Genomic DNA, 26,115 nt, shown 5'->3' on the forward strand with positions numbered 1-26,115 from the left:
AAAATAAATTTATTTAGCTTACTTTTTTAAATACCGGCAAAAAACACGAGTGAAAATCTTTAGGAACTATTGTATAGCTCATTCATCAATGTTGTTGGGTTGTGGATCAAACTTGTTTTACATCAGTTTTATTTTCATATGCTACACCTTCATATGCTACTGACAAGCATGTTTAAACCTTTCAATGTCATAGGGTCTTTCTATGGAGAATAATCTCTACTGGATAACAAATACTGCTGCTGCAAATTTCTGTTAGTAGAAGAATTGGCATGTTCTTGTGTTTGCACTTACTCTCTGGGTTTCATTATTATATTTTAATAACTAGTACTTTTTTATTTATTATGGAAGGTATTCCACAATAGTTTTACAAAATGAGCTTACAGTGAAGTATGTACTGATCCAGTATGATCTTCAATGGTGACTGTGTCTAGACAAAGATTTTAAACATGTTAACACATAGCTATCAAAAATTGTAATTTTTTATTGTTATACACATTTGGCATTTTTCAAAGAACAAAATTTTTCAGATCTATGAGAGAATTACAGTTACGGGGCTAATAGGCTAAATATGGAAGAGTAGGTATAAGTATTAGTAGTTCTTTATCATTGGTATCTTCTCATTATTGTTATAAGTAAATAGCATTTCCTTGATTGGTAAATTCAAGTTATATTATTGCAAAAACAAAGTTATTTTAAGATAAAGAAAATACATTCTGTGAAACTTCTAGATTACTTAATGACAAGTTTAGTGTTAGTAATGGAATGATTGCACTAAGCTGCTACCAGGAAAACTAAGTACAGGAATCATCTCCTCATGCTACTGGTTATTAAGTAAATCTCTGGTTACAGTAGGCAGTATAAATTTAAATAAATAAGTCTGTTAGATGTCAATAAAAACAATGTGTACAGTAATCCCTTGGTTTAATGTGATTTGATTTATGTGATTTTGAATTTGCACAGTTGATTTTACAATGTCCCTTGACTTAACATAGGTCTGGTTTAGAATTAACACAGTCAGAGTTACTGTATATAAGGTGTAAAATAATATTCGCGAAAGAATTCTTAAAAAGGTTTTTTGGTAGACAGTACACATGGACTTATATTCACATGTAATGCAATAAACAATGAAACACGTTTTCCCTTTCAATAATAACATACTGAAGTGTTTGGTTTATAAACATTTTAATGATCACAGTCAGTTAGCCATTAGCTGTTCAGAGAATATGTTGTGTTGTGTTATTCTGTCTTATGTTATATTACTGTGTAGTATATAATTATGATCGGTTTGTGCTCAAAGCATGAAGCGTAAAATATTTGTAATTTATTGAGCAAGATATTTTAGGATTTTATTGTAAATTATTTACTTATTACCTTTTCATTTTATATATTTAACTATGTCTGACTTTAAACGTATGGGAAAGAAAAGGAAAACTATATGTAGTGTTAATAATGGAATCATTGCACTAAGCTACTACCAGGAACAAAATATTTTATTTTTTTGTTTGGATTCATGGTTCATTCTCTCATTATCGTTATGAAAATTAATATATTTATGGTGAAGGAGTTATTTACCTGTTGTTTTAAATTATATTTTTTAACCTCTTATTTTTTTAATTTTTGTTTTTTGATTAAATTTGAATTTTGGATTTAATAGTAATTTTTTTAATAAATTTTTTGAATTTTGCTCTTAATTATACATATCGCCTGTCACTCTCCTAAATTGAGATAAGTCATAACAAAGGAAACATCATTTTGGAAATGGGTTTTGGGTTTTATCTCTCTTGAGACAAAATTGGAGGTGATAAAAAACATGATGAAGCTTTACGTAACATTGATATTGCAAATCATCTTGGCCTTGTTGAATCAACAGTTCGTTCAATAATTAAAAAAAGCATACAATTATGATTGCTGGAAAAAATGCTGTTCCTCTTCAGGCTTCATGAATGTCTTAATTAAGATCTCCTTTAATGGTTGAACTTGAAAAACTATTGAATATTTTCATAGAAGATTGTGCTCAACATCAAATTCCCTGACAACTACTATTATTCATGAAAGAGCATTAAGTTTGCATGTACTATTAAGACCTAAATACCACGCTAAAGATATAAACTCATTCAACGCAAGCAAAGAGTGGTTTAAAAATTAAAAAAAAAACACGTTCAAACCTGCATAACATATTAATTCAAGGTGAAGCAGCCAGTGCAAAAGAAGCCAAAAAATTCAGAAAAGATCTAGAAATTGTCAGAATGAAGGATGATACACATCATAGCAACTATTTAATGTTGATGAAATCGTATTCTTTTGGAGAAAGATGCCTGAACGTACTTTTATTGCAAAAGAAGAGTACCATATGCCTGGTATTATAGTATCTAAAGATCAATTTACACTTTTATTTGGAGGAAACGCAAAGAGGACTGTAAACTAAAACCACTGCTTGTACATCACTCAGAAAATCACCATGCTTTTAAAGGAATTAAAAGCTCAGTATGAGTTTCAACTCCATTCAGCCAACACATTATTTTTGACAGTGCCATCAATGAAGTTGTGTTTTTGTTGTTACAAAATTGGAGCATCGGAATTTAGAGCAAAGTTACAATCAAGTTTTGTGTTAAACTTGGGGAATCCGCGAGTGTGACCTTTGAAAAGTTGAAACAGGCCTATGGAAAACATTGCTTATCAATAGCACAAGTTTTCTGGTGGCACAAATCATTTTTGGAAGGTCAAAACACGAAGATCAACCTTGCTCAGGGAGACCTTCAACTTCAAAATCTGACAAAAACATTGAGCGTGTGAGGGTTCTTGTGAGATCAGACCGTCGTTTAACAATAAGGATGATGAGTGAACAGTTACATTTAAATACTTTCACCGTACATCAAATTATGATAGAGGATTTGGACACGCGAAAGGTTTGTGTGAAATTGGTCCCGAAAACCTCACAACGGAACGGAAGGACAATCAAAGAAACATGTGGGTTGATCTTCTTGAGAGGATTGACAATGACCAAGAATTCTTCAATCATGTGATCGCAGGTGATGAATCCTGGATATTTGAGTACGATCCTGAAACCAAGTGAAGAGTGGCACACTCAGTCATCTCCTCGACCGAAAAAATGTCGAATAAGCAAATCAAAGATCAAAACCATGCTGATTTGTTTTTTGACAGTAGGGGTGTCGTGCATAAAGAATTTTTTCCTCCAGGACAAACTGTCAATCAAGTATTTTACAAAGGTGTCCTTGAAAGGCTCAGGAAAAGAGTGATTCACGTGAGACTAGACATTGCAGACAAGTGGATGCTTCATCATGACAATGCCCTGTGTCACATGGCCATTTCCATAGGGAATTTCTGACCTCAAAAAGCATTTCTACGATTCCTCAATCCCCTTGTTACTTTTTCCTTTTCCTGAAATTGAAACATGTCTTAAAGGACGTCATTTTGAAACTCTGGAGAACATTCAAAAGATTGTGACCGACCAGTTAAAAGCCCTACCAGTTCAAGCCTTCCAGCGCTGTTACCAGGAGTGGAAACAATGACTCCACCACTGTATAGCTGCCCAAGGGAACTACTTTGAAGGGGTTAATATTGTTTGACAAAAAATAAAACTTTGGTAAGTAAAGAGTCAGTCTCATTACTTTACTCATACACCTCGTAATTCACATGTAAAAGTCAGTTATATGCCTGCAAATACAGCATCACTGATATAGCCTTGTGATCAAGGATTGATGGTCACATTCAAGGCTTACTATCTTAACAAAAAATTTTCTCAGGTGGTTTTTTGATTAACAGTTCAAACAATGAGATTTGTGATTTGTGAACATTCTGGAAAAATGTAACAACCTTCATGCTGTAAGCAATGTTGGTGAAACTTGGAAAAAAATCAAGGAGAGTATGCTTTGTGGAGTATGGGACAAGCTGTATCAAGATCAAACTGCATTCAATGATAATGGACAAGGAATTACAGGTACTATAAAAAATGAAGTTGTGTAACTTGCCAGCAGTGTAGGGTTTGAAGTTGATGCTGAAGATATCAATGAACCTGTGGAAGGAGATAAACAACTTTTAGAAAATGAAGACTTGTTAGCACTAGCCAAGTCACCAATTGAGCAGCTAGATGACAATTTGAGTAGCAGTGACTCATTTAAATCAGGGTCATCAAAAATCAACAGTGGTGAACCTTCAACCTCAACCTCCGTTTCTCAGCCACAATTAACAATAAAAGGATTACATCATTACCATTAGGATACATCAAAACTTTTTGTGATATGTAACTGAAAATGATCCTGGTCGAGAATGAAGTACAAGAGTTGTAAATGGACTGTTAGGTGATATGAAATGCAACAAGATGGTGCTAGATCAGTTGCAACTATCAGTAAAGCAGAGTAAACTGGACAGTTATTTTAAGAAACCATATTTTTTAATAACACTGTTCTGCCTGTATTTTGATTTTTCTTTTGTACTTTATTATTCTTATATTTTTTACTTTATTTCTACAGCACTGTACTGTATGTAATCATATTTATTGTACTAGATTCAATTTATATTCTATTAATTAAGATATGTTTAGCCAAATTGTCTAAAAATTCTGTCTTCTACCTACAAAAAGAATTATGAATTTAGCCTATTAAATATATACACAGTACTGAGTAGTACCTTTTTGAGAAAACAGTTTTGATTTACGTGGTTTTAATTTAGGTGACAATTTTCAGGGATGAATTAAACGCATAAATCAAGGGATCCCTGAAGTTGTTTTACCTGAGCATAAACCTGAGTAATGGAATTTATTTTGATCTAGTTACAAACTAGCGTCTACTTTCTGCAGGGGAACCATAATAGTGGTACAGTGTTTGTATTCTGTGGAAATAATCTACAGGAGTTGATATAACTTAGATTTCTGAATTAAGTCAGTAGATAGACATGGAAGTTTGTGTTACAATATAAATTAATCATCTTTATATTACTATTATTGGACTGCACAGGTCTCTAAATGGTGATTTTATGGTTTTTATGGAAAAATTTAATGAATTAGTTATTTTTAGTAATAATCTTTTAATATTAGAGGATATTAATGTTGATATACATTGTTTGTGATGAAGCATATAAAGCAATATTCTGGAGATCTCTAAATTTAATAATTTTTGCTTTGTTTTTTGTGTGTTTTGACTTAAGATAACAAGAAATAATTTTTTTTTTTTTTTTTTAATTTCAAATCAGAATACATAATATTCCAATAAATCCAGAAGCACTAAAATGAAATAAGTAATTTTATTTTTACTTTCCCATCTATATAGAAGCTATAGCTATATAGAAGGGAAAGTTTGGTGATCGGTCAAAATTGGACATATCCAGTATTCACCAATCTTGAAGAACTGACCCCTAAGAACCCCAAAAAACTGAAAAAAGTATCAAAATTTCTGTGAAAAAATGTGTGTACATATGTATGTGTTAATGTATATTGGCATGCAAATTGTCTTATATCTCCAGAACTACTTGACTGGTTTTCCCCAAACTTGGTTATAATATTTCTATAATAGGGGCACTGATGCTATTAAATTTTCAATTCAAAAGATCAGCAGGTGGGGGATACAGGGGGGAAAATGAAATCGCCTCCAGATTTTGTATAATTAAGGTTATATATATTTTTGATAAGTTTTTGAATATTAATAAAGTATACAACTTTTGTAAAAAAGATTTTTTCCTAAATTTCATTCCCACCCCTAAAAATGGTTTTAATTTTGAAGAGTTATAGAAGGCAGTACAAGAGGTGATTTCTGTTGCATAATTTTTAAAAATAATTTTGTGAACAATTATAAAAAAAAATCTGTTGTGTAAAAACCTTTTTCCTAAATTGCATCCTCACTCCAAAACATAGTAATAATTTTGAAAAATTTTAGAAGGTAGTACAGTGGGTCTTCTTCATTGCAGTTTTTCTATTAGCATCTCGTTGGTTCCACAAATTTGTTTCTCATCAAAATAGGGTCTTAATATTAAATTTTTACATATAAAACCACTAAATTTAATAATGTTTTCCTGGTAAGAAATATTATTTACTTCAAATATGTTTCATGTTTTATCATTCACAACTTTTTACTTTGTTGTGCTTATTCTAAGAAACATCAACTGTCAATAAACTATAAGTAAAACAAGCTAATTTACAAACTGGATGAAGCAGGTATTTTTTCCAATGAAAGTTAAATCAGGATTAACCACATAGTTTACATTTTTGTATTACACTGTCACATTAAACAAAAATACAGATTTTTAATCATTCATGGATTTACTAATTTTTTTGATATCCTGTTAAATTTCCAAGTAACTAGTGCAGCTTTGTTGAGTTAGGACCAGTGGGTAACTGTGTTACTTTTCATACCATGAGTCTACCTGTAGCCTATTACTTTTCTGATTTGCTGGGCCAGATTGTGTTATTAATTGAAACCCAAAATAGAGTGGTGGTTTGTATAATAAATGGCTATAATTAATTCTCAGTTTAAGTAGCACTACATAAACATAATTTTACTTACACATTGTGCTTACTTCAACAAATAGATTTTCAAGTTGTGGGTGTAAAGCGTGTACCAGAGAGTGTCCATTAACTACTAATGCATACTCTAACACAATATTTTCTTCTTTGTAATCAGATTCACTATGACAGAAGAAATAAAGTTATGTTAAGGTTTAGCTAAAACAAAGTAAAATAAAATAGTATTGTTGTATAAATTAAGATGTAGATGTGGATGTATGATGTGAGATGTAAGATGCATGTAAATGTAGAAGTATTAAGATATAAAAATTAGATGTATAAATTAAGAATAAATTAATTGTTATTAATACTAATGGTGCCAAATGTTTAGAAAATTAAATGAAAATAGTATTAACTGAATATCAATATTTGGCTAATACAAAAAGGGTTTATATAAAAATAGGCTTATATAAAATTATATTACTGACAACAGTAAAAAATAATTATTAAGACTTTGTCTTAATTGTTTACTATTGTTAAAAAACAATACATATAATAATAATAATAATAATAATACAAAAATTTTATTATAATTATTTTGAGATTATCATTTTTTTTAATGCCAACTGTTGAAGCAGTTACTGAAACAATGAAATATAAAAACCATTTTTTAACATATCTACTATATATTTCACAAAATTGTTAGTAGAAGTTATAGAACTTATAAATAACATACAGCAAGAAAAACCATGGGGGGGGGGTGAAAAAGCCAAGTTTTCATGTGATTTTCTGTAAACATAAATGAGTTTTAATAAAATAATGTAAAACTGAATATGCTTTAATTTGATAAAAATTATATTTTTTCTGACAATTACAAAGTTTATAACTACTCAAACATAGGTTTGAGTTTTCATCCTTCTTTCATCAGCCACTTTATCAGTAATTAATCAAATATAATAAATAATAATAATAATACATACATACATACATAATATAATTGTAATGTTACAATTGGACTGGCTGTGAATTGGATACCTGTGGTTATAGTATAATTGGAACTACAGGGAGACATTATATCTTATGTAATGTAACACATACACAATGCAGTGTTAATATGTGTCTCTGGGTTATAAATTATTTGAACCCACCGGGTTGGTCTAGTGGTTAACGCGTCTTCCCAAATCGGCTGATTTGGAAGTCGAGAGTTACAGCGTTCAAGTCCTAGTAAAAAGCCAGATATTTTTACATGGATTTGAATACTAGGTCGTGGATACCGGTGTTCTTTGGTGGTTGGGTTTCAATTAACCACACATCTCAGGAACGGTCGAACTGAGAATGTACAAGACTAACACTTCATTTACACTCATACATATCATCCTCATTCATCCTCTGAAGAATTATCTAAACGGTAGTTACCGGAGGCTAAACAGGAAAAAAGAAAGGGTTATAAATTATTTGGGTAAATTATTTTCATTCTTATTTTTAGTTGACGAAAGTATTGATAATTCTTATCTAGTATATTTTCATACAGCAGTGATTATGAAATGTATATTGGTAATACTTGTTACTTATAAGTAAAAGATAAAAATTAGTTTTAAATGTAATTTTAAGAAGTTAAATTTCTAAATAAGTTAATTTTAAATTGGTGTTACTTTTTATAATTTTTTACTGTTGTCAAATATATAATTTTACATAAGCCTATTTTTATAAATGTCCTTTTTGTATTAAACGATATCTATACGTCTGTATCTTTGAAGAAATGCTTTTTTACTGAATGCTGTGACACATACTAGTAAATATTTTTTAATTTTTTATTTAAGGTAGTTTTATGCTAAATTTACTTGAATACAAAGTATGGTATCTATTCATACCTGAATGTTACTATACTGATGGCAGGTACAGTATGTGAATTCATCATATTATGCTGACGCTGTGAACTGGTAATTTTTTTTAGACAATCACGACAATGTGACAACTGATGAGATACTTCCTCCAGAGTATTACCATCAACTACAAGTATATCCATGTCATCATTCAACAGGTTACATGAATATCCGATGTTAACAGCTGTTTCTAAAAAAAGAATGAGAGTAATTATATAGTAAAATTTCAAATATTTTAAAATTAGCATTTTAAAGTTTTTAAATTAGTACACATTAGCTTTGAAATCTTTTAACAACCCTGGAGAAAGGAATACAAAAGAATGGAATGAAAATAAAATAGGAAAAACTAAAGTAATGAATGTAAGTAACAAAGAGGATTTAGTGGTAAGGACATAAAGGAAGCAAAGAAAAGTAAAAAAATTACTGCTATGTGGAGACTATGGTGACAAAAGACTAGAAGAGCCCAGTGGAAATAAAGAAAGGTAATAATGTTAAAAGAAGCCTTCAGAAAGAATCAGGAGATTACTATGTAACAAAGTCTGGACTTTTATTACAGTTAAGGAACAGGTTAGCCAAATGCTATGTGTGAAGTGTCTTGTATGGAAGTGAAGCATGGATGATGAGGAAAAGGGAGGGAGAAGGACTTAAGGCTTTTGAGTTGTGGATATGGAGAAGGATAGAGAAAGTAAAATGGACAAATAAACTGAGGAATGAGGAAGTAATAAACAGGATTAGAGAAGAAAGACCCCTTATATAGGAAGTACACAAAAGTAAAGGAAATCACTTCTGACATGTGGTTAGAGGAAGTGAATCTTGACAACTACATTGGAAGGAACAGTAGAAAAGGAGAAAGGAAGTGACAGAGGATGAAGTTAATAGATGATGTAAAAATTGGAAATTACAAGGAGACAAAGGAGAAGGCTTGGAACAGGAATGGATGGAGACAGCAGTTGTGTATGGGATCAGCCACCAGGCCGAACAGTAGATGATGATGATGATGAAGGTGTATGTAGGTTAAATAACATACTGTAAACTAGTAACTGTTTATTTAATTATAAAACTGTACTACAACATACTAAAATAATTATGGTAAAATAAAAATAGCTTTACCTATGTTATCAATTCCGCAAAATTAGATTTTTGTTACATTTATTGAATTTAAAGTTTCATTGTACAATATTTTTATTCTCTAATTTTTCACTCTTTAAGCCTCAAATAAGAAAATGATCAACAAAGTACTATATATATAAATGCAATCATTATTCAAATTCAGTACTAAATCAGTTCAAACTGCATAATTGGTGAAATAAAAATACAAATGTAAAAAATGATACTCTTCCTACACAGAACAACGCCCACTAAAAATATACTCTGAAGAGAATAGAATTAGTAAACTGGTATTAGAATTAAATATCTTACCTTGCTTGTCTCCAGTTAGTACCCATATCTTTATTTCAGCAAGGGAAAGATTTGCAATTGTATGCTGAACACCATCTTGAAGTTTGTCTTCAATGGCTGTTGCTCCTATAATTAAACATAAAAAGCAAAAACAAAGCTTAATTTTTAAAGTGTATAATTTACAAATAAATGTATGAGAGGTTAAAAAGTACCTATAAGGAAACTTCAAGCATCCCACTGGTTTGGAAGTGTTCAGCTTAATGTTTTAAAGCATATCTCCAGTCATTCATAAAATAAAAGATTTGTTAAACTTAATTAAATCTACCAACCAAACTATTCATTGACCATCTGTGTAGAATAATTCATAAATTATAAACCTAACAATGAATACCAAAATGATTATGACTGCAATCTTCCATTAGAGATTGTAGCTGAATAGTCTGTAATTCTGTTGGAAACTTTCTCATACCTTATAATCACTAAGGTTGTTACTTTAAGAACCTGTTCTTAAATGGATCTTTAATTTCTATAAGAAAATAATTTTTTTGTTGAAGGTCTGTTTAACTGGATGTTTACGTCAACACAAATTATCAGTTAGCAACTTTGCAATGATAATGCTGAAATATGCTACAACAAGATCACAAGCAGAACATTTATGTTATTGACAAAAATAATTCATTATCATAAGGGATTATGGGAAGATAATCTTCCGCAGCGGGAAGGGTCTCCTCCCGCTGCCTGGAGGAGACGGAAGCTATTCTTTAGGTGGAGTAGTTTAATTGTGCTAGTTGCTGTATATGGAGATCAACCTTTCCTCTTAAGCATTCTACTCCTTATCCACATTCCTTCTTCTCCAATCTGGGTACTATGAGTGTAGGGGATGCGAGAATCTGTAAAGTCAGTGTATCCTTAGTTTCATCTACTAGGATAACTGCTTTATAACTGATCTGGGATCATTTTCCATGCTGGTTACCTTTTTTCTTTTTGCCTTATTGAGCAACTGAGCTAAAGTCTCACAGCTTTGAAAGATATATCATGTTCTGAAATATGTAGAAATAGAGTTTCTGTAGTTTAATGGTTTAATATTTACTATAACCATCATGTTTTTCAGTTCTAATAGTAAAAAGCACTTGTGCAATTGCATGTACAGATTTGGTATTATATACAATGCTTCTCATTTTCTGGTTGATCAGATTTAGTTGAAATTGCTGAAGCATCTATTGATTAAAACTGAGCATCCTAATCCCTCCTAAAATATAATAACAATAGTGATTAGATACTACTAGTTAGGGTCTTTAACTAAATACTGATCAACAACTGGCCAAAAGGATACCAGTATCTCATTCTGACCATCACAGAGCTAAAAGCATGATTATTGTTTACTTATGCCAAATCTCTTAGTACAATATATTGTCATTAATGCCCTCTTACTTTATTATTTTACTTATTATAATTATTGTTATACTCATACTTTATAACAGCTTCTTCAAATCATATTTTTTTATAATGATAAAGAATGATTAAAGTTCAGTTTATTGTGTTAGTTATTAATCTAGTTATTTAAAACGACAAAAATATTTTACTTTACCAAATGTTTTTATGCAAGCTTAAAACTCATACTGTTTTACAGATTGGTTATTATTTTCAAGCATGTTCCCATATAAAAAAAAATGTACAATGTAATCATGCAAACCAAACATTTGCTAACTTGACATTCTATGTAACTCACATCATACATTAACTGAAGTATAGATGACCTAAATGCATACTTTTATTTTTAGATATTCTCTGGACCTAAGTGTGGTATATAATTAATTCCCTGCTATTTCTAAAATTTAGCAATGTTTGGTGTATTGAAATTCAGTGGTTTTTATCTGTTTGTATTCTTTGTTCAGTAAGAAATTTTTGCTCTATCCACTTATACTTGCGCCATATTTACCATTTTCACATGCTTTCATTTCTTATTTGTACAATAGGTGTGTATTATCGCATTTTCACATTGTGATTTGATATTCTATGAATACATTCTGGAGTTTTGAGGTTTTTCTTTTGTTATATGTTGGTAGACTATTGTATTATGTTTTATTTACTTATATAAAATTTTACAATCTTGTTTTAACTTGATTTTTCAGAAACTTGACAACCCCTATATTTATAAAGTCAGATTTGTGGTATATCCTTGGCTTGTTTACAACTAGCTAAGTAAATTTATTTTGCAAAATTAAAAAAAAATAAGTAATTCTATTTTTAATCTTCATCTTTTAGATTTGGTATCCTAGTAAACAAAGAAAACACTTTGAATCTTCAAATCAATATGCCTTTTTTATAGTCAGTTAAATTAAAAAATCAAATGTGATTGGTATGTGTGAATGAACCTAAAGGAACCTGTATGGTTATACAGCTATTCATGGATGGATTTGACTGTCACACAATGCTTTTGTTAAAGTGTTTCCAGCACTTTTAGAAGAAACATTTCATTTATGAAACAGTTTTCTTTTTCAATTTTATTCTCTTAGGATGGTTTAAAGGGACTTCAAAATATATATTTTCAAAAAAATTTCATAATTAGCTGAATTCTTATTCTCTGTTCAACAAGTCACAATTATCCATAGAAATTAGCAAATCTATACTTACCCTGTTTCAAATTGCATATAAATGATTGTGTACAGTTCCTTAAATCTCATTTTATCCATCCCCTACTTTCCTATGTGGCTTCCTTCTTCTGTCCATCTGTTCTTTGTAGCAGTTTAGTTCAGAATGCATCAAAGTTAATTTCTTTTTGCATTATCAAGTAATTTTATTATAAAATTTATTTACATACTGTGTTCTTTGTACATACTCACCCATTATTGCACGTATTCTCTTTGTTTATAACATGTTTAATTGAATATTATCTTTAGTACCCACTTCTTTTCTTTAGTTATACTTCTTTTTCTGTTTTAAAATTACAACATAGAACTTATCTAAAAGTGTTAAAACTGTCTGGATGTTCATTTACTTGGCAGTTCTGTATCAAGTCATCAGAAGAACTCAATTATCTTCTATTTGCTGCCTAAGAATAGCATATCCTATTAACCCTCTACAAATATGTAAGAGAATTTACTAACTTTCACATTTTATCTTAATCTTATGCAATTATTAAAGATGCTATTTTTCAGAATTTCAATTGCTCTTTAAATTGAGTGGTCTTTTAAGATTTGCACTGTTGATTACTATACCAAATTTAGTCCTTTTGGAGCCAAACAACTCTCTTTTTTTCTATGTTGTGTATTATTTACCTTTTTAGCTTCATTCTTTTATTATATATTTATGTTTTGGAATTATTCCAATGTCAAACTTATTGTACTGGTCACTCAACATAGAAATCATAGTGTTCTTAGCAGAAAATATAAAAATAAGTATTATATTAATAACAATTTTAAACAACTCTCTTTCCATCTTTCTCTTTAAATTAAAAAAAAAACCCTTTCTGGATTGGTTAAAAGAAAAACATAATCATTTTAAGGTATTGCTGAAGTTACTGTTAGATTTAAATTCTGGTTTTTATCACAATTTGACATCAGAATGTACAGGAACTATGGAATCCATCAGTACTCCAGGTTTATCCAGTTAGGATTAGTTTAAATTTAAAACTTGAGATGTCTTTCATATATAGATTGTTAGATGTGGCAAGAAATATTAGAAGAATAGCTTGAAACTGCAAAACAAATAACTGAATGTAAATACTTTTCTTCATTTTTTGACTGACTAAATGAAATGAACTGAACCACCATTATGTGATTATTTTGATGTCTAGTATACTTTTTTTAATAGAATTTTTAATATTTATAGAAAATTAAGTGTTTTGTAAACTGTAGCAAAAGCAACCTGGCACCCAAGGTGCTAAGACTAATGTCAGTAGTAATTACTGACATTGAAAATACTTCAATTAATTTTTTTGTTCTCTTTGTACAGGAATGTCTTGGTTTGGTAACAGAACGTATCTGATATAATTATGTCCTTTCCACTGGCACAAATCATTTTTGGAAGGCCAAGAACACGATGAAGATTAACCTCGCTCAGGGAGACATTCAACTTCAAAATCTGACAAAAACATTGAGCGTGTGAGGGTTCTTGTGAGATCAGACCGTCATTTAACAATAAGGATGATGAGTGAATAGTTATATTTAAACACTTTCACCGTACATCAAATTTTGACAGACGATTTGGACATGTGAAAGGTTTGTGCGAAATTGGTGCTGAAAAACCTCACAACGGAACAGAAGGACAATCGAAGAAATGTGTTGGTTGATCTTCTTGAGAGGATTGACAATGACCAAGAATTCTGCAATCGTGTGATCACAGGTGATGAATCCCTGGATATTTGAGTATAATCCTGAAACAAAGTGGCAAAGTGAAGAGTGGCACACTCCGTCATTTCCTCGACCAAAAAAATGTCGAATGAGCAAATCAAAAATCAAAACCATGCTGATTTGCTTTTTTGACAGTAGGAGTGTCGTGCATAAAGAATTTGTTCCTCCAGGACAAACTGTCAACCAAGTATTTTACAAAGGTGTCCTTGAAAGGCTCAGGAAAAGAGTGATTCGCGTGAGACCAGACATTGCAGACTAGTGAATGCTTCATCATGACAATGCCCTGTGTCACACAGCGATTTCCATCACAGAATTTTTGACCTCAAAACGCATTACTACAGTTCCTCAAACCCCCTATTCACCTGATTTGAGTCCTTGTGACTTTTTCCTTTTCCAAATTAACTCATTCTTACTCATGAAGTTAATGTTATAATTTGCTTATGTGAATATTTTAATGTAAATATATATTGTTTGTATAACTATTGATATATTTATAACAAATTTTCGGACTTCTGCTAATAATTTTTAGTTAGCAGTAATTATGTTTCTTTTTGTTTATAAAAATATTTCACAAATATTTTGTATTCAGTCCTGCAGTTTCTTGTGAAACCTAACCAGTATAAATATTATAGTCTTATAATGTGGTAATAATACTCTTAGAATGGTGTTAAAAACAAATGTAAATTATATTCAATATTTATCATCTATCATTGTTTAGTGATAAAATTGTTGCTTTCTGAATTTAATAAAAATAATGGTTTAAGATACATTCCACAATGTAAATAAATTATGATAGAAAATCTGAACTTTTAACAGGCAATTCTGGTTTGGTTAACCTCACTAAAATTATTATTAAAATATATACATTTTCTGCTAAGATTATCATAATTTTTATATTGAGTACATTTATGTGTAAGTGTACATTATTGACAAAGCTAAGAAAGGTAGGTAGGCATTCAACATAAAGATTTTAACAGGCAGTTTTAATATCAGTTCCATCCAATTTATACATTACACACGCTCACATAGATATGTTTAAATTAAGATAAATGTTTAATTATTTTGAATTCCTTGACCACACACACACACCCACCCTGGACTGGTATGTCTGAACGAAAATTGAAATGGTTTTATACATATTTATTTTAAGTTAGATTATTACAATCCATCCACTGAATGATTGCAACACTTACTTAACTCTGATATTAACATATTAATTAATAAGAAGTGAAATAATATTTTCAATAACAGAAATCATGATCTATAATTCAGTACAACAGATTTATAAAGTTTGAAATATATAGCAGATTGATTGAGCCATACCGATTAGTCTCATGTCTGTTTCAATTTCTTCATAAATAGCATCCAGCTTATCCTCTCTGTCGCCAAGTGAGAGTATAGCTTCATGATGTCGTTCTTTCCATTGATTAAAAAATGCTTCATCTAAGTCCCTTACTGCGCAACATAATGTTCTCAGACCCTCACCAGCAAATCTCTGTATAATAATTCAATAAACATTTATTAATTCACTAACACTACTCTTTTTTTCTCTAGTATAAAGGAAAATAAATATAAAATATCAGCTAATGATATTATATAATTGTCATGGAACTGGTTAACAATATCTGCCATTATAACCAGAATAATATGAAAATATTTTTCAAATTATTCAAATATTAATAATTCATATTATTTTGAGAACATAATTAAAAAATGTTACTGTCGATTATAAATACTTCACATTGCATACAAATATATTAATAGGATGCATACCTTTACTTAAAAAAAAAATATTCATATATTTTTAAAATAAAACAATTAAGGGATGAAAAAAGTTGGCAGCTGAATTAATTGAAAAATAAAATATTCAGCTTTAAATATTTGTTTTCAAATTTTGGTGCTCAGTCTGTTTGGATTAAGATTTATCATAAATTTACTGATACCATTCAATATTCACTGTAATTTTTTTCTTAATAAATTTCAACCTATTCGTGAACAAAATAATTAAAAGAACTAAAATAAAATCTCTTTCGGCACGCCGGAAGGTGGAGGTAGATTTCACCAATGTTAAGTAGGGGATAAAAAAGATTTCCACCTTAAAGTTAAAAAAAACTTCAAATTTACGCAATACGACAATGGTTGCATGTGATAAAAGTTTCACGTGTTTAGCATACAACAAGCCCCATCTTCTTGGAAACAATTCCAAGAGCACTTTGGTTATCCCTTGCCATAAGGGTTAGTCATATCTTGTTTCAGACAAGTTTTAGGTAATGTTAAGAGGACTAACGAGCACTTTAATCCGATTCAATACTGTACCTATTAAGAAAGGTATGATTTTTTTTGTCTTCAAAACCCCAGTTTTTGCACCCCGTGGGCCAGTGGTTGGTGATATCAAAAAAATTTACTTAGATATGTTTTAGGTCTTTATCCAAAGAATAGTAAGGAACTTTAAATGAAGTCGATATTTTACTTAATAAGAAAGTTATAGTGATATTTTGTTTTTTAAAAAAGTTCCCCCATTTCCACCTCTATGGTCCGATTTTACCCATTAACAAACTCGACTGAGATTTTGGGTTGTTATATTTTACGTATACATTTGAAAGTGATTGGAGCAAAATTACTGCAGTTATAGATGAAAGTGAAATATATATATATTTCACTTTTTGTGGACATGATAACTGCTATATAAATATATACATAAACTTTTGAACTGATGGTGGTTTTGGGGTCTGGGGATGTGAAACTGGAAGATATGTCAAAATTTTCCGGAAGTCGAATCATGGCACCCATTACAATAGGTAGCTTTATTATGAAATCTACCTAAAAGACCACAACTTAAGAAATAAATGTTGTATACAACCAGATATTTCAAAGACACACAGAAAAACAAAATGAACCCAAGCAACTTAAAATTGAAGAAAATTAATGTTTTAGTTCACTGCTGTGGCAAATACTGATAGAGCACAAAGCATGACTATTTTCAAGAAAAAAATGTTTGGTTGTTTGGCCTTTCAATAATAAATAATAAAAAAAATTTTTTTTTTGTAAGTGAACCAGTATTGTGTTTTTCAAGTATACATTTTTTATACAGTAAACCTAATGTCAAATACGAGTGTAAGTCTTGGAATAATGTTTTTCAGGTCCTTTGTTCATTTGTGAATGTCATTTTGAGTGAAAAGTCTGTATATAGTCATGCATTTAATATCAGTCAATCTTGTTTTTAAAATAATTTTTTTTTTCTGTGTAATCAGTAGTTGATGCAGCATGTCTAGTATGTATCTTGACTGTATATATTTTTTGTTGGATTAGATTTTATGTGTTTTATTTCTTCTAATTCTATATTTTCTAAGGGTTTTAATTTAAAATTGGTTAAACAATGAAGCTTAGTTTAAATTTTTGTTTGTGAAATGTTTAATGTGTTTATTTGTTTTTTATTGTTTTAGTTTTTATATGTTGTGAAGGTGAATGTTGTGTTTTAATTTGAGTTAAACATATTGTGGAATTTAATTATTTATAATGAATGGTTAGTAGAATAGGATTTGAATGAGAGCTCACATTTTTTCCGGTGATCCTGCATTTTTTACAACAGATACTCAGCTTGCTCATAGGTTTATTCCATTTCTTGAAATGTCTAAAAATTAAATATTTAGCTGCAGCTAAACTTGGTGTCTGTTGCTTGGTGCTGTTTTTTTTTTTCATGAATACAGAGTTTATCATGACATTGAACATTTGTAATATAGCCATGGGAGTTTTAAAAATGCTAGGTGGAGTGGTGGGGTAAGAATGTAGGTTTTTATTAGAAGTTGTCTGTTTCGAATAATTATTGTCAAACATTGTAAATGCAATTTACAATGGAGCAATTCATTAAGGACATATTTAGAATGTGCTGTTGTATATTCATGCATACATGTACACATTTATATTTACTCATATTATTTCAGTTACTTTATACATAGCAAATCCATGTTTGTGTTTGTGTAATTTATTGATGAGTGTTGATCAGAAAAATTATATACATGTTTTGTAGTATCAGCACATTTATGAGCTTAAGACAAATGAAAACAGTGGGAAGAAACAACTGCTTTCTCAGTATAACCATATACAGTGACAGGATTCATAGGATAAAGGCATGATATAACTGTTAAATTTTAAAACATTCTAATTCTATTTGAAATAATTTCTGATTATAATAATATAATAAAATAATAATTTCTAAATTATAATATAAAATAATTTCTAATTTCAAATAACTTGAATTTATTTCTAGATTTAAGAGGAATAAATAGTTGTTAAAATTACTCTTTCTTTTATAATGAAAAGTTGCAGACAAAGGAATTATTTGAAAAAAGCTGTGTAGCATAAGTGTCAACCCACCATTCACCTACTCACTGATTTAGAAGTAATCTTGAACTTCCAATAATGTGCCAACTTTTATGTGCACCATGAACAATAATTTATTTACAAAAAAAATCTTTAAATAGCTCAACACATGTCAATGAAATTTAGTTTTCTCTTCACCATGAAACTGCACTTATAGAAGCTTGTAATTACCACCTAGCTTGTAATTTTGGCGCAAACTATTACTATTGCCTTCTTTAATTTACCATATTATAACTAAAATTCCAATTGAAAGATTTAATGACATCCTCTCCATGAAATATTAATATCAATACAAATTATTTTATTCTTCCAAAATGATAAAATGTATATCGTTCTTTTCTTACTTTTAATTTTGTACCTATTTGGAATACATCACATAAACATTAACAGATTATTTTGGTTGTTTCATTCTTCAGTTTCTTTCACACAGGACAAAACTCAGGTTCCTTCACAATAAGAAGAGTAAATTGGAAATAGTAATAATATATTGCACCTTGTATAGAAGATTTTAATAATCTAAATTTTAATAAGAAAGAGACAAAAAATCAAGAATGAAAATTGACAAATAAATTTAAAAAGAAAAAATCCAGAAATAAAAGCAGAGAGGAAACAAGTGAAAAAATTTCTAGAATAGAATAGAAATTCAGACTATATATGTTTTGAAACCATTACACTTGAATGAACAAAAAATTGATCAGCTGCTGTTACATCAGGATAAGCCCTAGCATGGGTTTATAAAAAATATTGCCAAGTGCCAGTGAGTGAGATAATGTGCAATAGCAATTGAAGTGAATGTGTGATAACAGTTGAGCATACAAGCGATGCTCTATGAGTATATTCAGTATATTCTGATTTGTGATAAAAGTGCAACAGTGTTCTGCGTTCAAGTACAAGAAGAAGCTGTTCAATGAGTTCATTCTGAACAGTAGACAAGATATCATAATTATTCATTAGTATAAGTTTTTTTAAATAAATAATATAGGTAAATAATCCTTGCATAAAATCTACTGTCAATTTTGTAATTGTAATCTTACTAAAAATACTCACTTTTTACTTTTATATACATTTTTATTAGTTATTGTAAGCCTCATAGTAGAATCAGAATTATTGTTTTGTGACATAAAATTTACTTATTTTATAAATAAAGAGGTATTAAAGAGTAGATAGATTGCATTTGTAACAAATTTATCGATCTCTTAATATCCTTTGTCCAACCAATAATGCTTGACAATATGATAAAACTACTAATAGTACATGATGCTTGGTAAAGTTTGGATCCTGTTTTTCATATTTTATTCCACAGTCTGGGGTTATTTATCTATTCATCCCATCTAAAGCTGTGAGTCTTTTCTTGACATTGTTATCTCCAGTATACCTCATATCACTTAATACTTTTGTTATTACTTGTTAGTAGTACTTGTTTTTGTATGTTAGTTGGAAGCAGGCATTACAGCAAAAAAGAAAAAAAAACATAAAAACAATGTGCAATAATTTTCCATGTGAAAGATGTACAAAAAATGTATTTGGTAAATTAAATGTTTTGATACTTCCACCAGTTAAAATATGAAATTGTTAAATCTGTAAAAATTAACAACCCTAAATAACATAGTAAACACCAATACTCATAACTATAATCAAAGGAATAAAAAATTATTTACAAATACTGCAAAAACAAATATAATACTACAAAATTAAAAAATTATTACTTAATTCTTTAAAATTATAGAATAAACTTATCCATAAATAATAAAAAATATTTCAGGTTAGTGATATGACATTTTTAAAACAAGAATAATTTATTCTGTTGAATAATTGAAATCAGAATAAATATTCAATATAATAGAACAGGGAGCATGCAAAAATATTTATCAGAATTAACTAACTAATAAGTAGCTTTAGATGGAGTGTGTGTGTGTGTGTGTGTGTGTGTGTGTTAATGAAATATTTTCATATTGTAATATAAAAAGAAAATTTAAATATCTACACTGTTTGTTAAATGGTTTCTACTATAATTTGAGAATTATAAGTACCATATATAGTTGACTGCAAAATGTAATCTGCTGTATTTTTATTACACAATATGATATTGGTAACACATTTTTGGCATAGTAAAAGTGGTGTATAACTTTCAGTGTAATCAATTTTTTTTACAAACTTTTTGACAGTCTGTTACCTCCCAACACCAAATAAATTATGATTGTTGTTAATTGCATCTAATACAGGGTCATTCACGGGAACCGGATGTTTTTGAAGTGGGTTGTATTCGGGCGTTCGTGGTGGGAGGGGCATGTGGCTGGTGTCTGACGTTTCCTTTGTTCATAACATTTACATTTTAGTTGTTGAGATGGAGCCGTGGACGCTAGACCAATACCTGTACCCGTATGACAGTTTTGTGCGAAATGACGAATCCGTAACTGCTGTTCAGCAAGATTTCCGCCAACAGTTTAATATCCATCGTAATGCAAGTGTCCCTTCTCGTTATACAATATTACGATGAGTAAACGACCTTCGAACAAGTGGTTCAATATTGAAGAAAAACCACCGGGTCTCCGACGAACTGCTAGCACTCCGGAGAACATCGAACGAGTAAGGGAAGCCATTGTCAGAAGCCCACGCCGCTCTATTCAGAGGCATTCAGCAGCGCTTCAATTGAGCACAAGTACGGTAAGACGAATTCCGCATACAGACCTGCATTTTCATCCTTACAAGATAGCCGTTGTGCAGCAGTTAAACGAGCAAGATTTCACGCAGCGATTACAATTTTGTCGACAAATGCTTACCATTTTTGAAGAAAATGAAAATTTGTTATTGTTAATGAGTGACGAAGCCCATTTTCATCTGAATGGCTTCATCAACAAACAGAATTGCCGGTACTGGGCAGAAAGAAACCCACATCAGCTTCACGAGAGACCACTTCATAGCCCAAAGGTGACTGTCTGGTGTGCAATAGGAAAGGTTGGAGTTATTGGACCATATTTTTTTGAAGAAAATGACGCTGCCGTAACTGTAACAGCTGATCGTTACATTGTGATGTTGAATATGTTTTTCATCCCTGAGTTACGAAACTGGGGAATCGATTTTCAAAATGTGTTATTCCAGCAGGATGGAGCTACAGTGCACACAGCGAGGGCAACGATGGCTGTTCTCCGTAACTTGTTTCCGGGACAGGTCGTTTCCAGATTCTGCGACATTCCTTGGCCCCCTCGGTTCCCCGACTTGAGTAGTTGTGATTTTTTTCTGTGGGGGTTTCTGAAATCGCATGTGTACGGCAATAAACTGCGTACATTGGAGGACCTCAAGATCGCAATTTGTCATCACGTCACCCAGATTGATGTAGACATGCTGCAAAGAATTGAGGCGAGTTACCGTGAAAGGCTACAACAATGTATTGCCCAAAATGGACATCACTTGCCAGACATAATTTTTCGTTCATGAGTAAGTAACAAATGCTTTGATGTAACAAGAGTTTCAGTACCAATAAAACTTTTTTAAAGTAAATATTCTATTCAATTTTTTATGATTATTTTAAAAACATCCGGTTCCTGTGAATGACCCTGTATTAAAATAACACAGTAAAATTATAAGAAGAAAAATTAAAACATTGGTTATGATAAAAGGAAAACTTAATTACCATAGGCCAGTAAATAAATTGTTACTAACATTTAGATGGTCCTGAGTTTGTGCATGCAAGGTATCAATGCTAGGACGCAACCGTTCATACACAACACTATCAGCTCCTTTACAGTACAAGCGTAGCTTGTGATCTTTGCGTAGAACAACAGACATTCTCTTTCTGACATTGTTAAAATCAAGGATACATAATAATTCATATTCTTCTATTACACCCATCACCTGAAATAAATTAGTTGTTTTCTAAGAAGCATATGAAAAAAAATTCAATAGTATATGCATTTATGAAATCGAAAGTGCATACATTCCTCAGTCATATAAATAAATATATATATATGATATATATTATATATATATTTATATTATATAATATAATATATTATATTATATTAATATATATATATATATATATATTATATTATATAATATATATTATATTATATAATATTATATATTATATGGTATATATATTTGTATATATATATATATATATAATATACATGAAAAAGTAATATACAAAATTAATGGTATTTTTTTTATAATTCTTTCAAAATAAACTGATGAAAAATTTAATATTCGATGAAGATAAAGCTCTCTGAGCAATGGCATAGATTTATTGTCTGCAGAGAAATTCAGTACGACAATAAAGAAAAATAAAAGATAAAACAGATGAAATGTGACAAAAAGAAGATAATGAGGAATTCAAAATTAAGGTAAGAAAAAATTATGCCTGAATTTGCAGAATTATATTATTCATTTAGTAAAATTACAAAGAAAAGTACAGTAAGTATCAAAAGCAAACTAACACAAACAAGGAGAAAGTTCATGTGAAAGGTAAGTTGAGTATTCTATTAGCATCTAATATAAATGTTGTAGATAGGAAAAACTCTTAAACACTTTTTTTGTGCGAGATTTGTATTTGTGCTTTATAACTATGAAATATAGACAACAGAAATCAAAGAGTAAAGTAATACAGACTATTAAAATAATTTGTTAAAAAATGAATATTATCAGTCATGCTGATAAAGCAACCATCTGATTTATGGGAACAGGAGTATTGGATACTTATATGTACTTATAAGTTGTGTTTAAAAAGTAGTAAGCCTGAACAAATATGACTTAAAAACTGGCAACTGTGCACGTCTAACTTGAAGCAAGTTATGTAAGTATATGCAGTAATGTAAGCTTAAAAGAATAAAAAAATAAAATTTTAAGGATTGTTGAGGAATTTTTGGGTACCTGTAAGAATGTGAAAGATGATGTTTATAGCACAATTGTTTAAAATTTAAATAATTTCTTATGTATCCTAATGTTCAAATTTCTTATGAATCAAATGTTCTTTCAAATACTGCAGTAATGGCTAGAAATTTATAATCTCAACTAAGCTTATATAAAGCTTAGTTGATTATGATGCTGATATCATCATAATCATATTATTTGATCATTTCTTTGAAAATCAAATAATATTTAAAGATGATGCTGATGGTGGAATAAGTTTCTGAAAGTGCATATATATATATATATAATATAATATAATATAATATAATATAATATATATATATATTATTTTTTAAATGCAGTTCTTTTAATAACCATACTACTCTGTACCAACATAAATTAATCTATATTTAATAGATCAACCCTAAGTACAGAATAATTGAAATAGGATGACACCTTATTTCATTACACAAACAGAAGTGCTTTCGCAAACTTGATTTGCATCATCAGCTGCATACATTTATATATATATATATATATTACAAAAACATCATATGCTTGCAAACCATGATAACATACCACTTATTCACTTAATCTTTATAATTTAAAATTTTTTTTTATATTTTATGTTTTTATCCCTTGTTTTGATATGATTTTAAAAATATTTAATTTAAATAAAAGTTTTAAAAATTTGTCATATAAGATTCTAAAGAATAAGTTAAATTTAATTAAAGATTTTTAATAAAATTTAATTGGTTTAAAAATATTTTTAACATAAAATTATAAGTGAATAAAAGTGGTATGTTATCATAGTTTGCAAGTTTATAATGTTTTTCGTAACATATATATATATATATATATATATAAGTATGCAGATGATGGTGTGAATCAAGTTCGCGAAACTGCTTCTGTTTGTGTAATAATGAAATATGGTAAGTCATCCTATTTCAATTATTCTGTACTTAGGGTAGATCTATTAAATATAAATTAATATATATACAGAGTGTCCATATAAAACGCAACCCAACCTTATATTGCTAGGTATTGAAATAATAAAAAGGCATGTGTAAATGTAAATGTAATTTTTATTATTACCATCCATTACCTTACATTTAGAGTAAATGTTGGAAGTGGCCGCCATCTTCTTGAATACAAGCTTCAATTCTTTTTACAGCGTTTCTTGCAACTTTTTTCAAAGTTTGTGGCTGGATATTTAATACAGCTTGTTCAATATTGACTTTCAATTGTTCAAGTGTTCGTAGTTTGTTGCTGTAGGCTTTTTCTTTGAGGTAACCCCATAGAAAAAAATCCGCCGCAGTCAAATGTGGAGATCTTGGTGGCAACAAGCCTCGACCGATAACACGATTACCAAAGAATTCCTCAACGAAATCAGAAGTTGAACCTATGTAGTGCGATGTCGCACCGTCATGTTGTAGCCAGCAGTGTCTGTCTTCCTCTTCCGAGTGCAATGAACTGAAATAAAATATCCTGATTATCGTTCTGCATTGATGGTGTACTCGAAAAAAATAAGACCAATTATTTTCTTTCGCGATATCACGCACCACACGCCCAACTTCTGTGGGTGTAATTGTTTTTCGTGATAAACGTAGGGATTTTCAGCACTCCAAATTCTACTGTTTTGGCTGTTTATGTAGCCATCCAAATGAAACCGTGCTTCATCTGTGAAAAATAACGAATCCATAACATTAATTCCCTCACGCAGAAATCGACGGAGCCATTGACAATATTGTAGCGGTTATTTTTTTGTCGGCCTCAAGAAGTTGATGAACCATTTGAATGCGATAAGATCGTAATTGTAATTGTTTGGTCGCCCGATCAACAGTTGATTTAGACAAATTAATTTCAGCAGACAAACGTCTGAACGATTTATTTGGCGAGGCAAGTAATCGGTCTTTGATTTCAGTGACTGTATCTGTATTCAACACTGACGCAGATATTTTGTGTTCCTTGTTATTAATAGAACCAGTCTCTCTAAATTTTGGAACTAACCTTAATACTAATGTTTTGTTAGGAGCTGGTTTATCTCGGTACTTATGGCGAAACAAATCTTGCACTACCACTGATTTCGTACTGAAGTACAACAATGAAAACACGTTCATCTAGCGAAAACACCATCTTGTCTCTAGCAATACACTGAACGTTATGATTGCATTGTTGTTACTATCGGTAGTGTTCAACTGTGTCGCCGCGATGTTCAGATGTTGGACGAGTCCATTTCAGTAACGAGTAGGGGAGTAAGCTTGACTTTTGAAATTTCATGGATGAGTGATTGATGGGTTGCGTTTTATATGGGACACTCTGTATATTCACGTATGGTGAACTAAGTAAGTTTTCATAGGTATCGGTGAAAACTTGTTTATTTTTACTTTATAGAATTTTTTATTTTTATTAATAATAAACTATGGGACTCAAACTATTAAATCAGTTTAAATATACTATACAAACATATGTTTATACATATACAAATTTTCAGAAAAAGAACTATTTTGCAAACTAGAATTTATTAAAAGTACCTCAATTGTTATACTATTTGGTGTTCTTTCCTTAAATACAAATCCAAAATTCCTAGCTGCAGATACAAGTGCAGCCTCATCTGGTGATTGTGCCTGGTATTCCAATCTCCCTGAAAAAAAAAGATTTATTCTTTGGTATACCATAAACAAATTAGTAGCTATAATCTACCTAAAATTTTATATGTAATGAAATGAATCACAGTTCAAGCATCTGCTAACACACAGATATAATTTCTAAAACCAGTTTTATTATTCTTTTATGATAC

General features: G+C 30.1%; 1 protein-coding gene across 1 annotated transcript in view; it reads right to left on the reverse strand.

Annotated features, from left to right (window-relative positions):
• ATP8B (ATPase phospholipid transporting 8B) overlaps positions 1-26,115 on the reverse strand; it is a 99,298-nt gene that overhangs the window by 32,926 nt on the left and 40,257 nt on the right. Inside the window, exons 10-15 of the mRNA XM_075354826.1 lie at positions 25,850-25,959; positions 22,128-22,319; positions 15,411-15,582; positions 9,757-9,861; positions 8,326-8,527; positions 6,516-6,637 (exon numbers count right to left, since the gene is read on the reverse strand). Of these exons, the coding sequence (XP_075210941.1) occupies positions 6,516-6,637; positions 8,326-8,527; positions 9,757-9,861; positions 15,411-15,582; positions 22,128-22,319; positions 25,850-25,959 (903 nt within the window). The remainder of the gene's footprint in view (positions 1-6,515; positions 6,638-8,325; positions 8,528-9,756; positions 9,862-15,410; positions 15,583-22,127; positions 22,320-25,849; positions 25,960-26,115) is intronic.

Source organism: Lycorma delicatula, chromosome 1 (genome assembly GCF_047948215.1).
Source record: "Lycorma delicatula isolate Av1 chromosome 1, ASM4794821v1, whole genome shotgun sequence".
NCBI classification, from domain to species: Eukaryota; Metazoa; Arthropoda; class Insecta; order Hemiptera; family Fulgoridae; genus Lycorma; species Lycorma delicatula.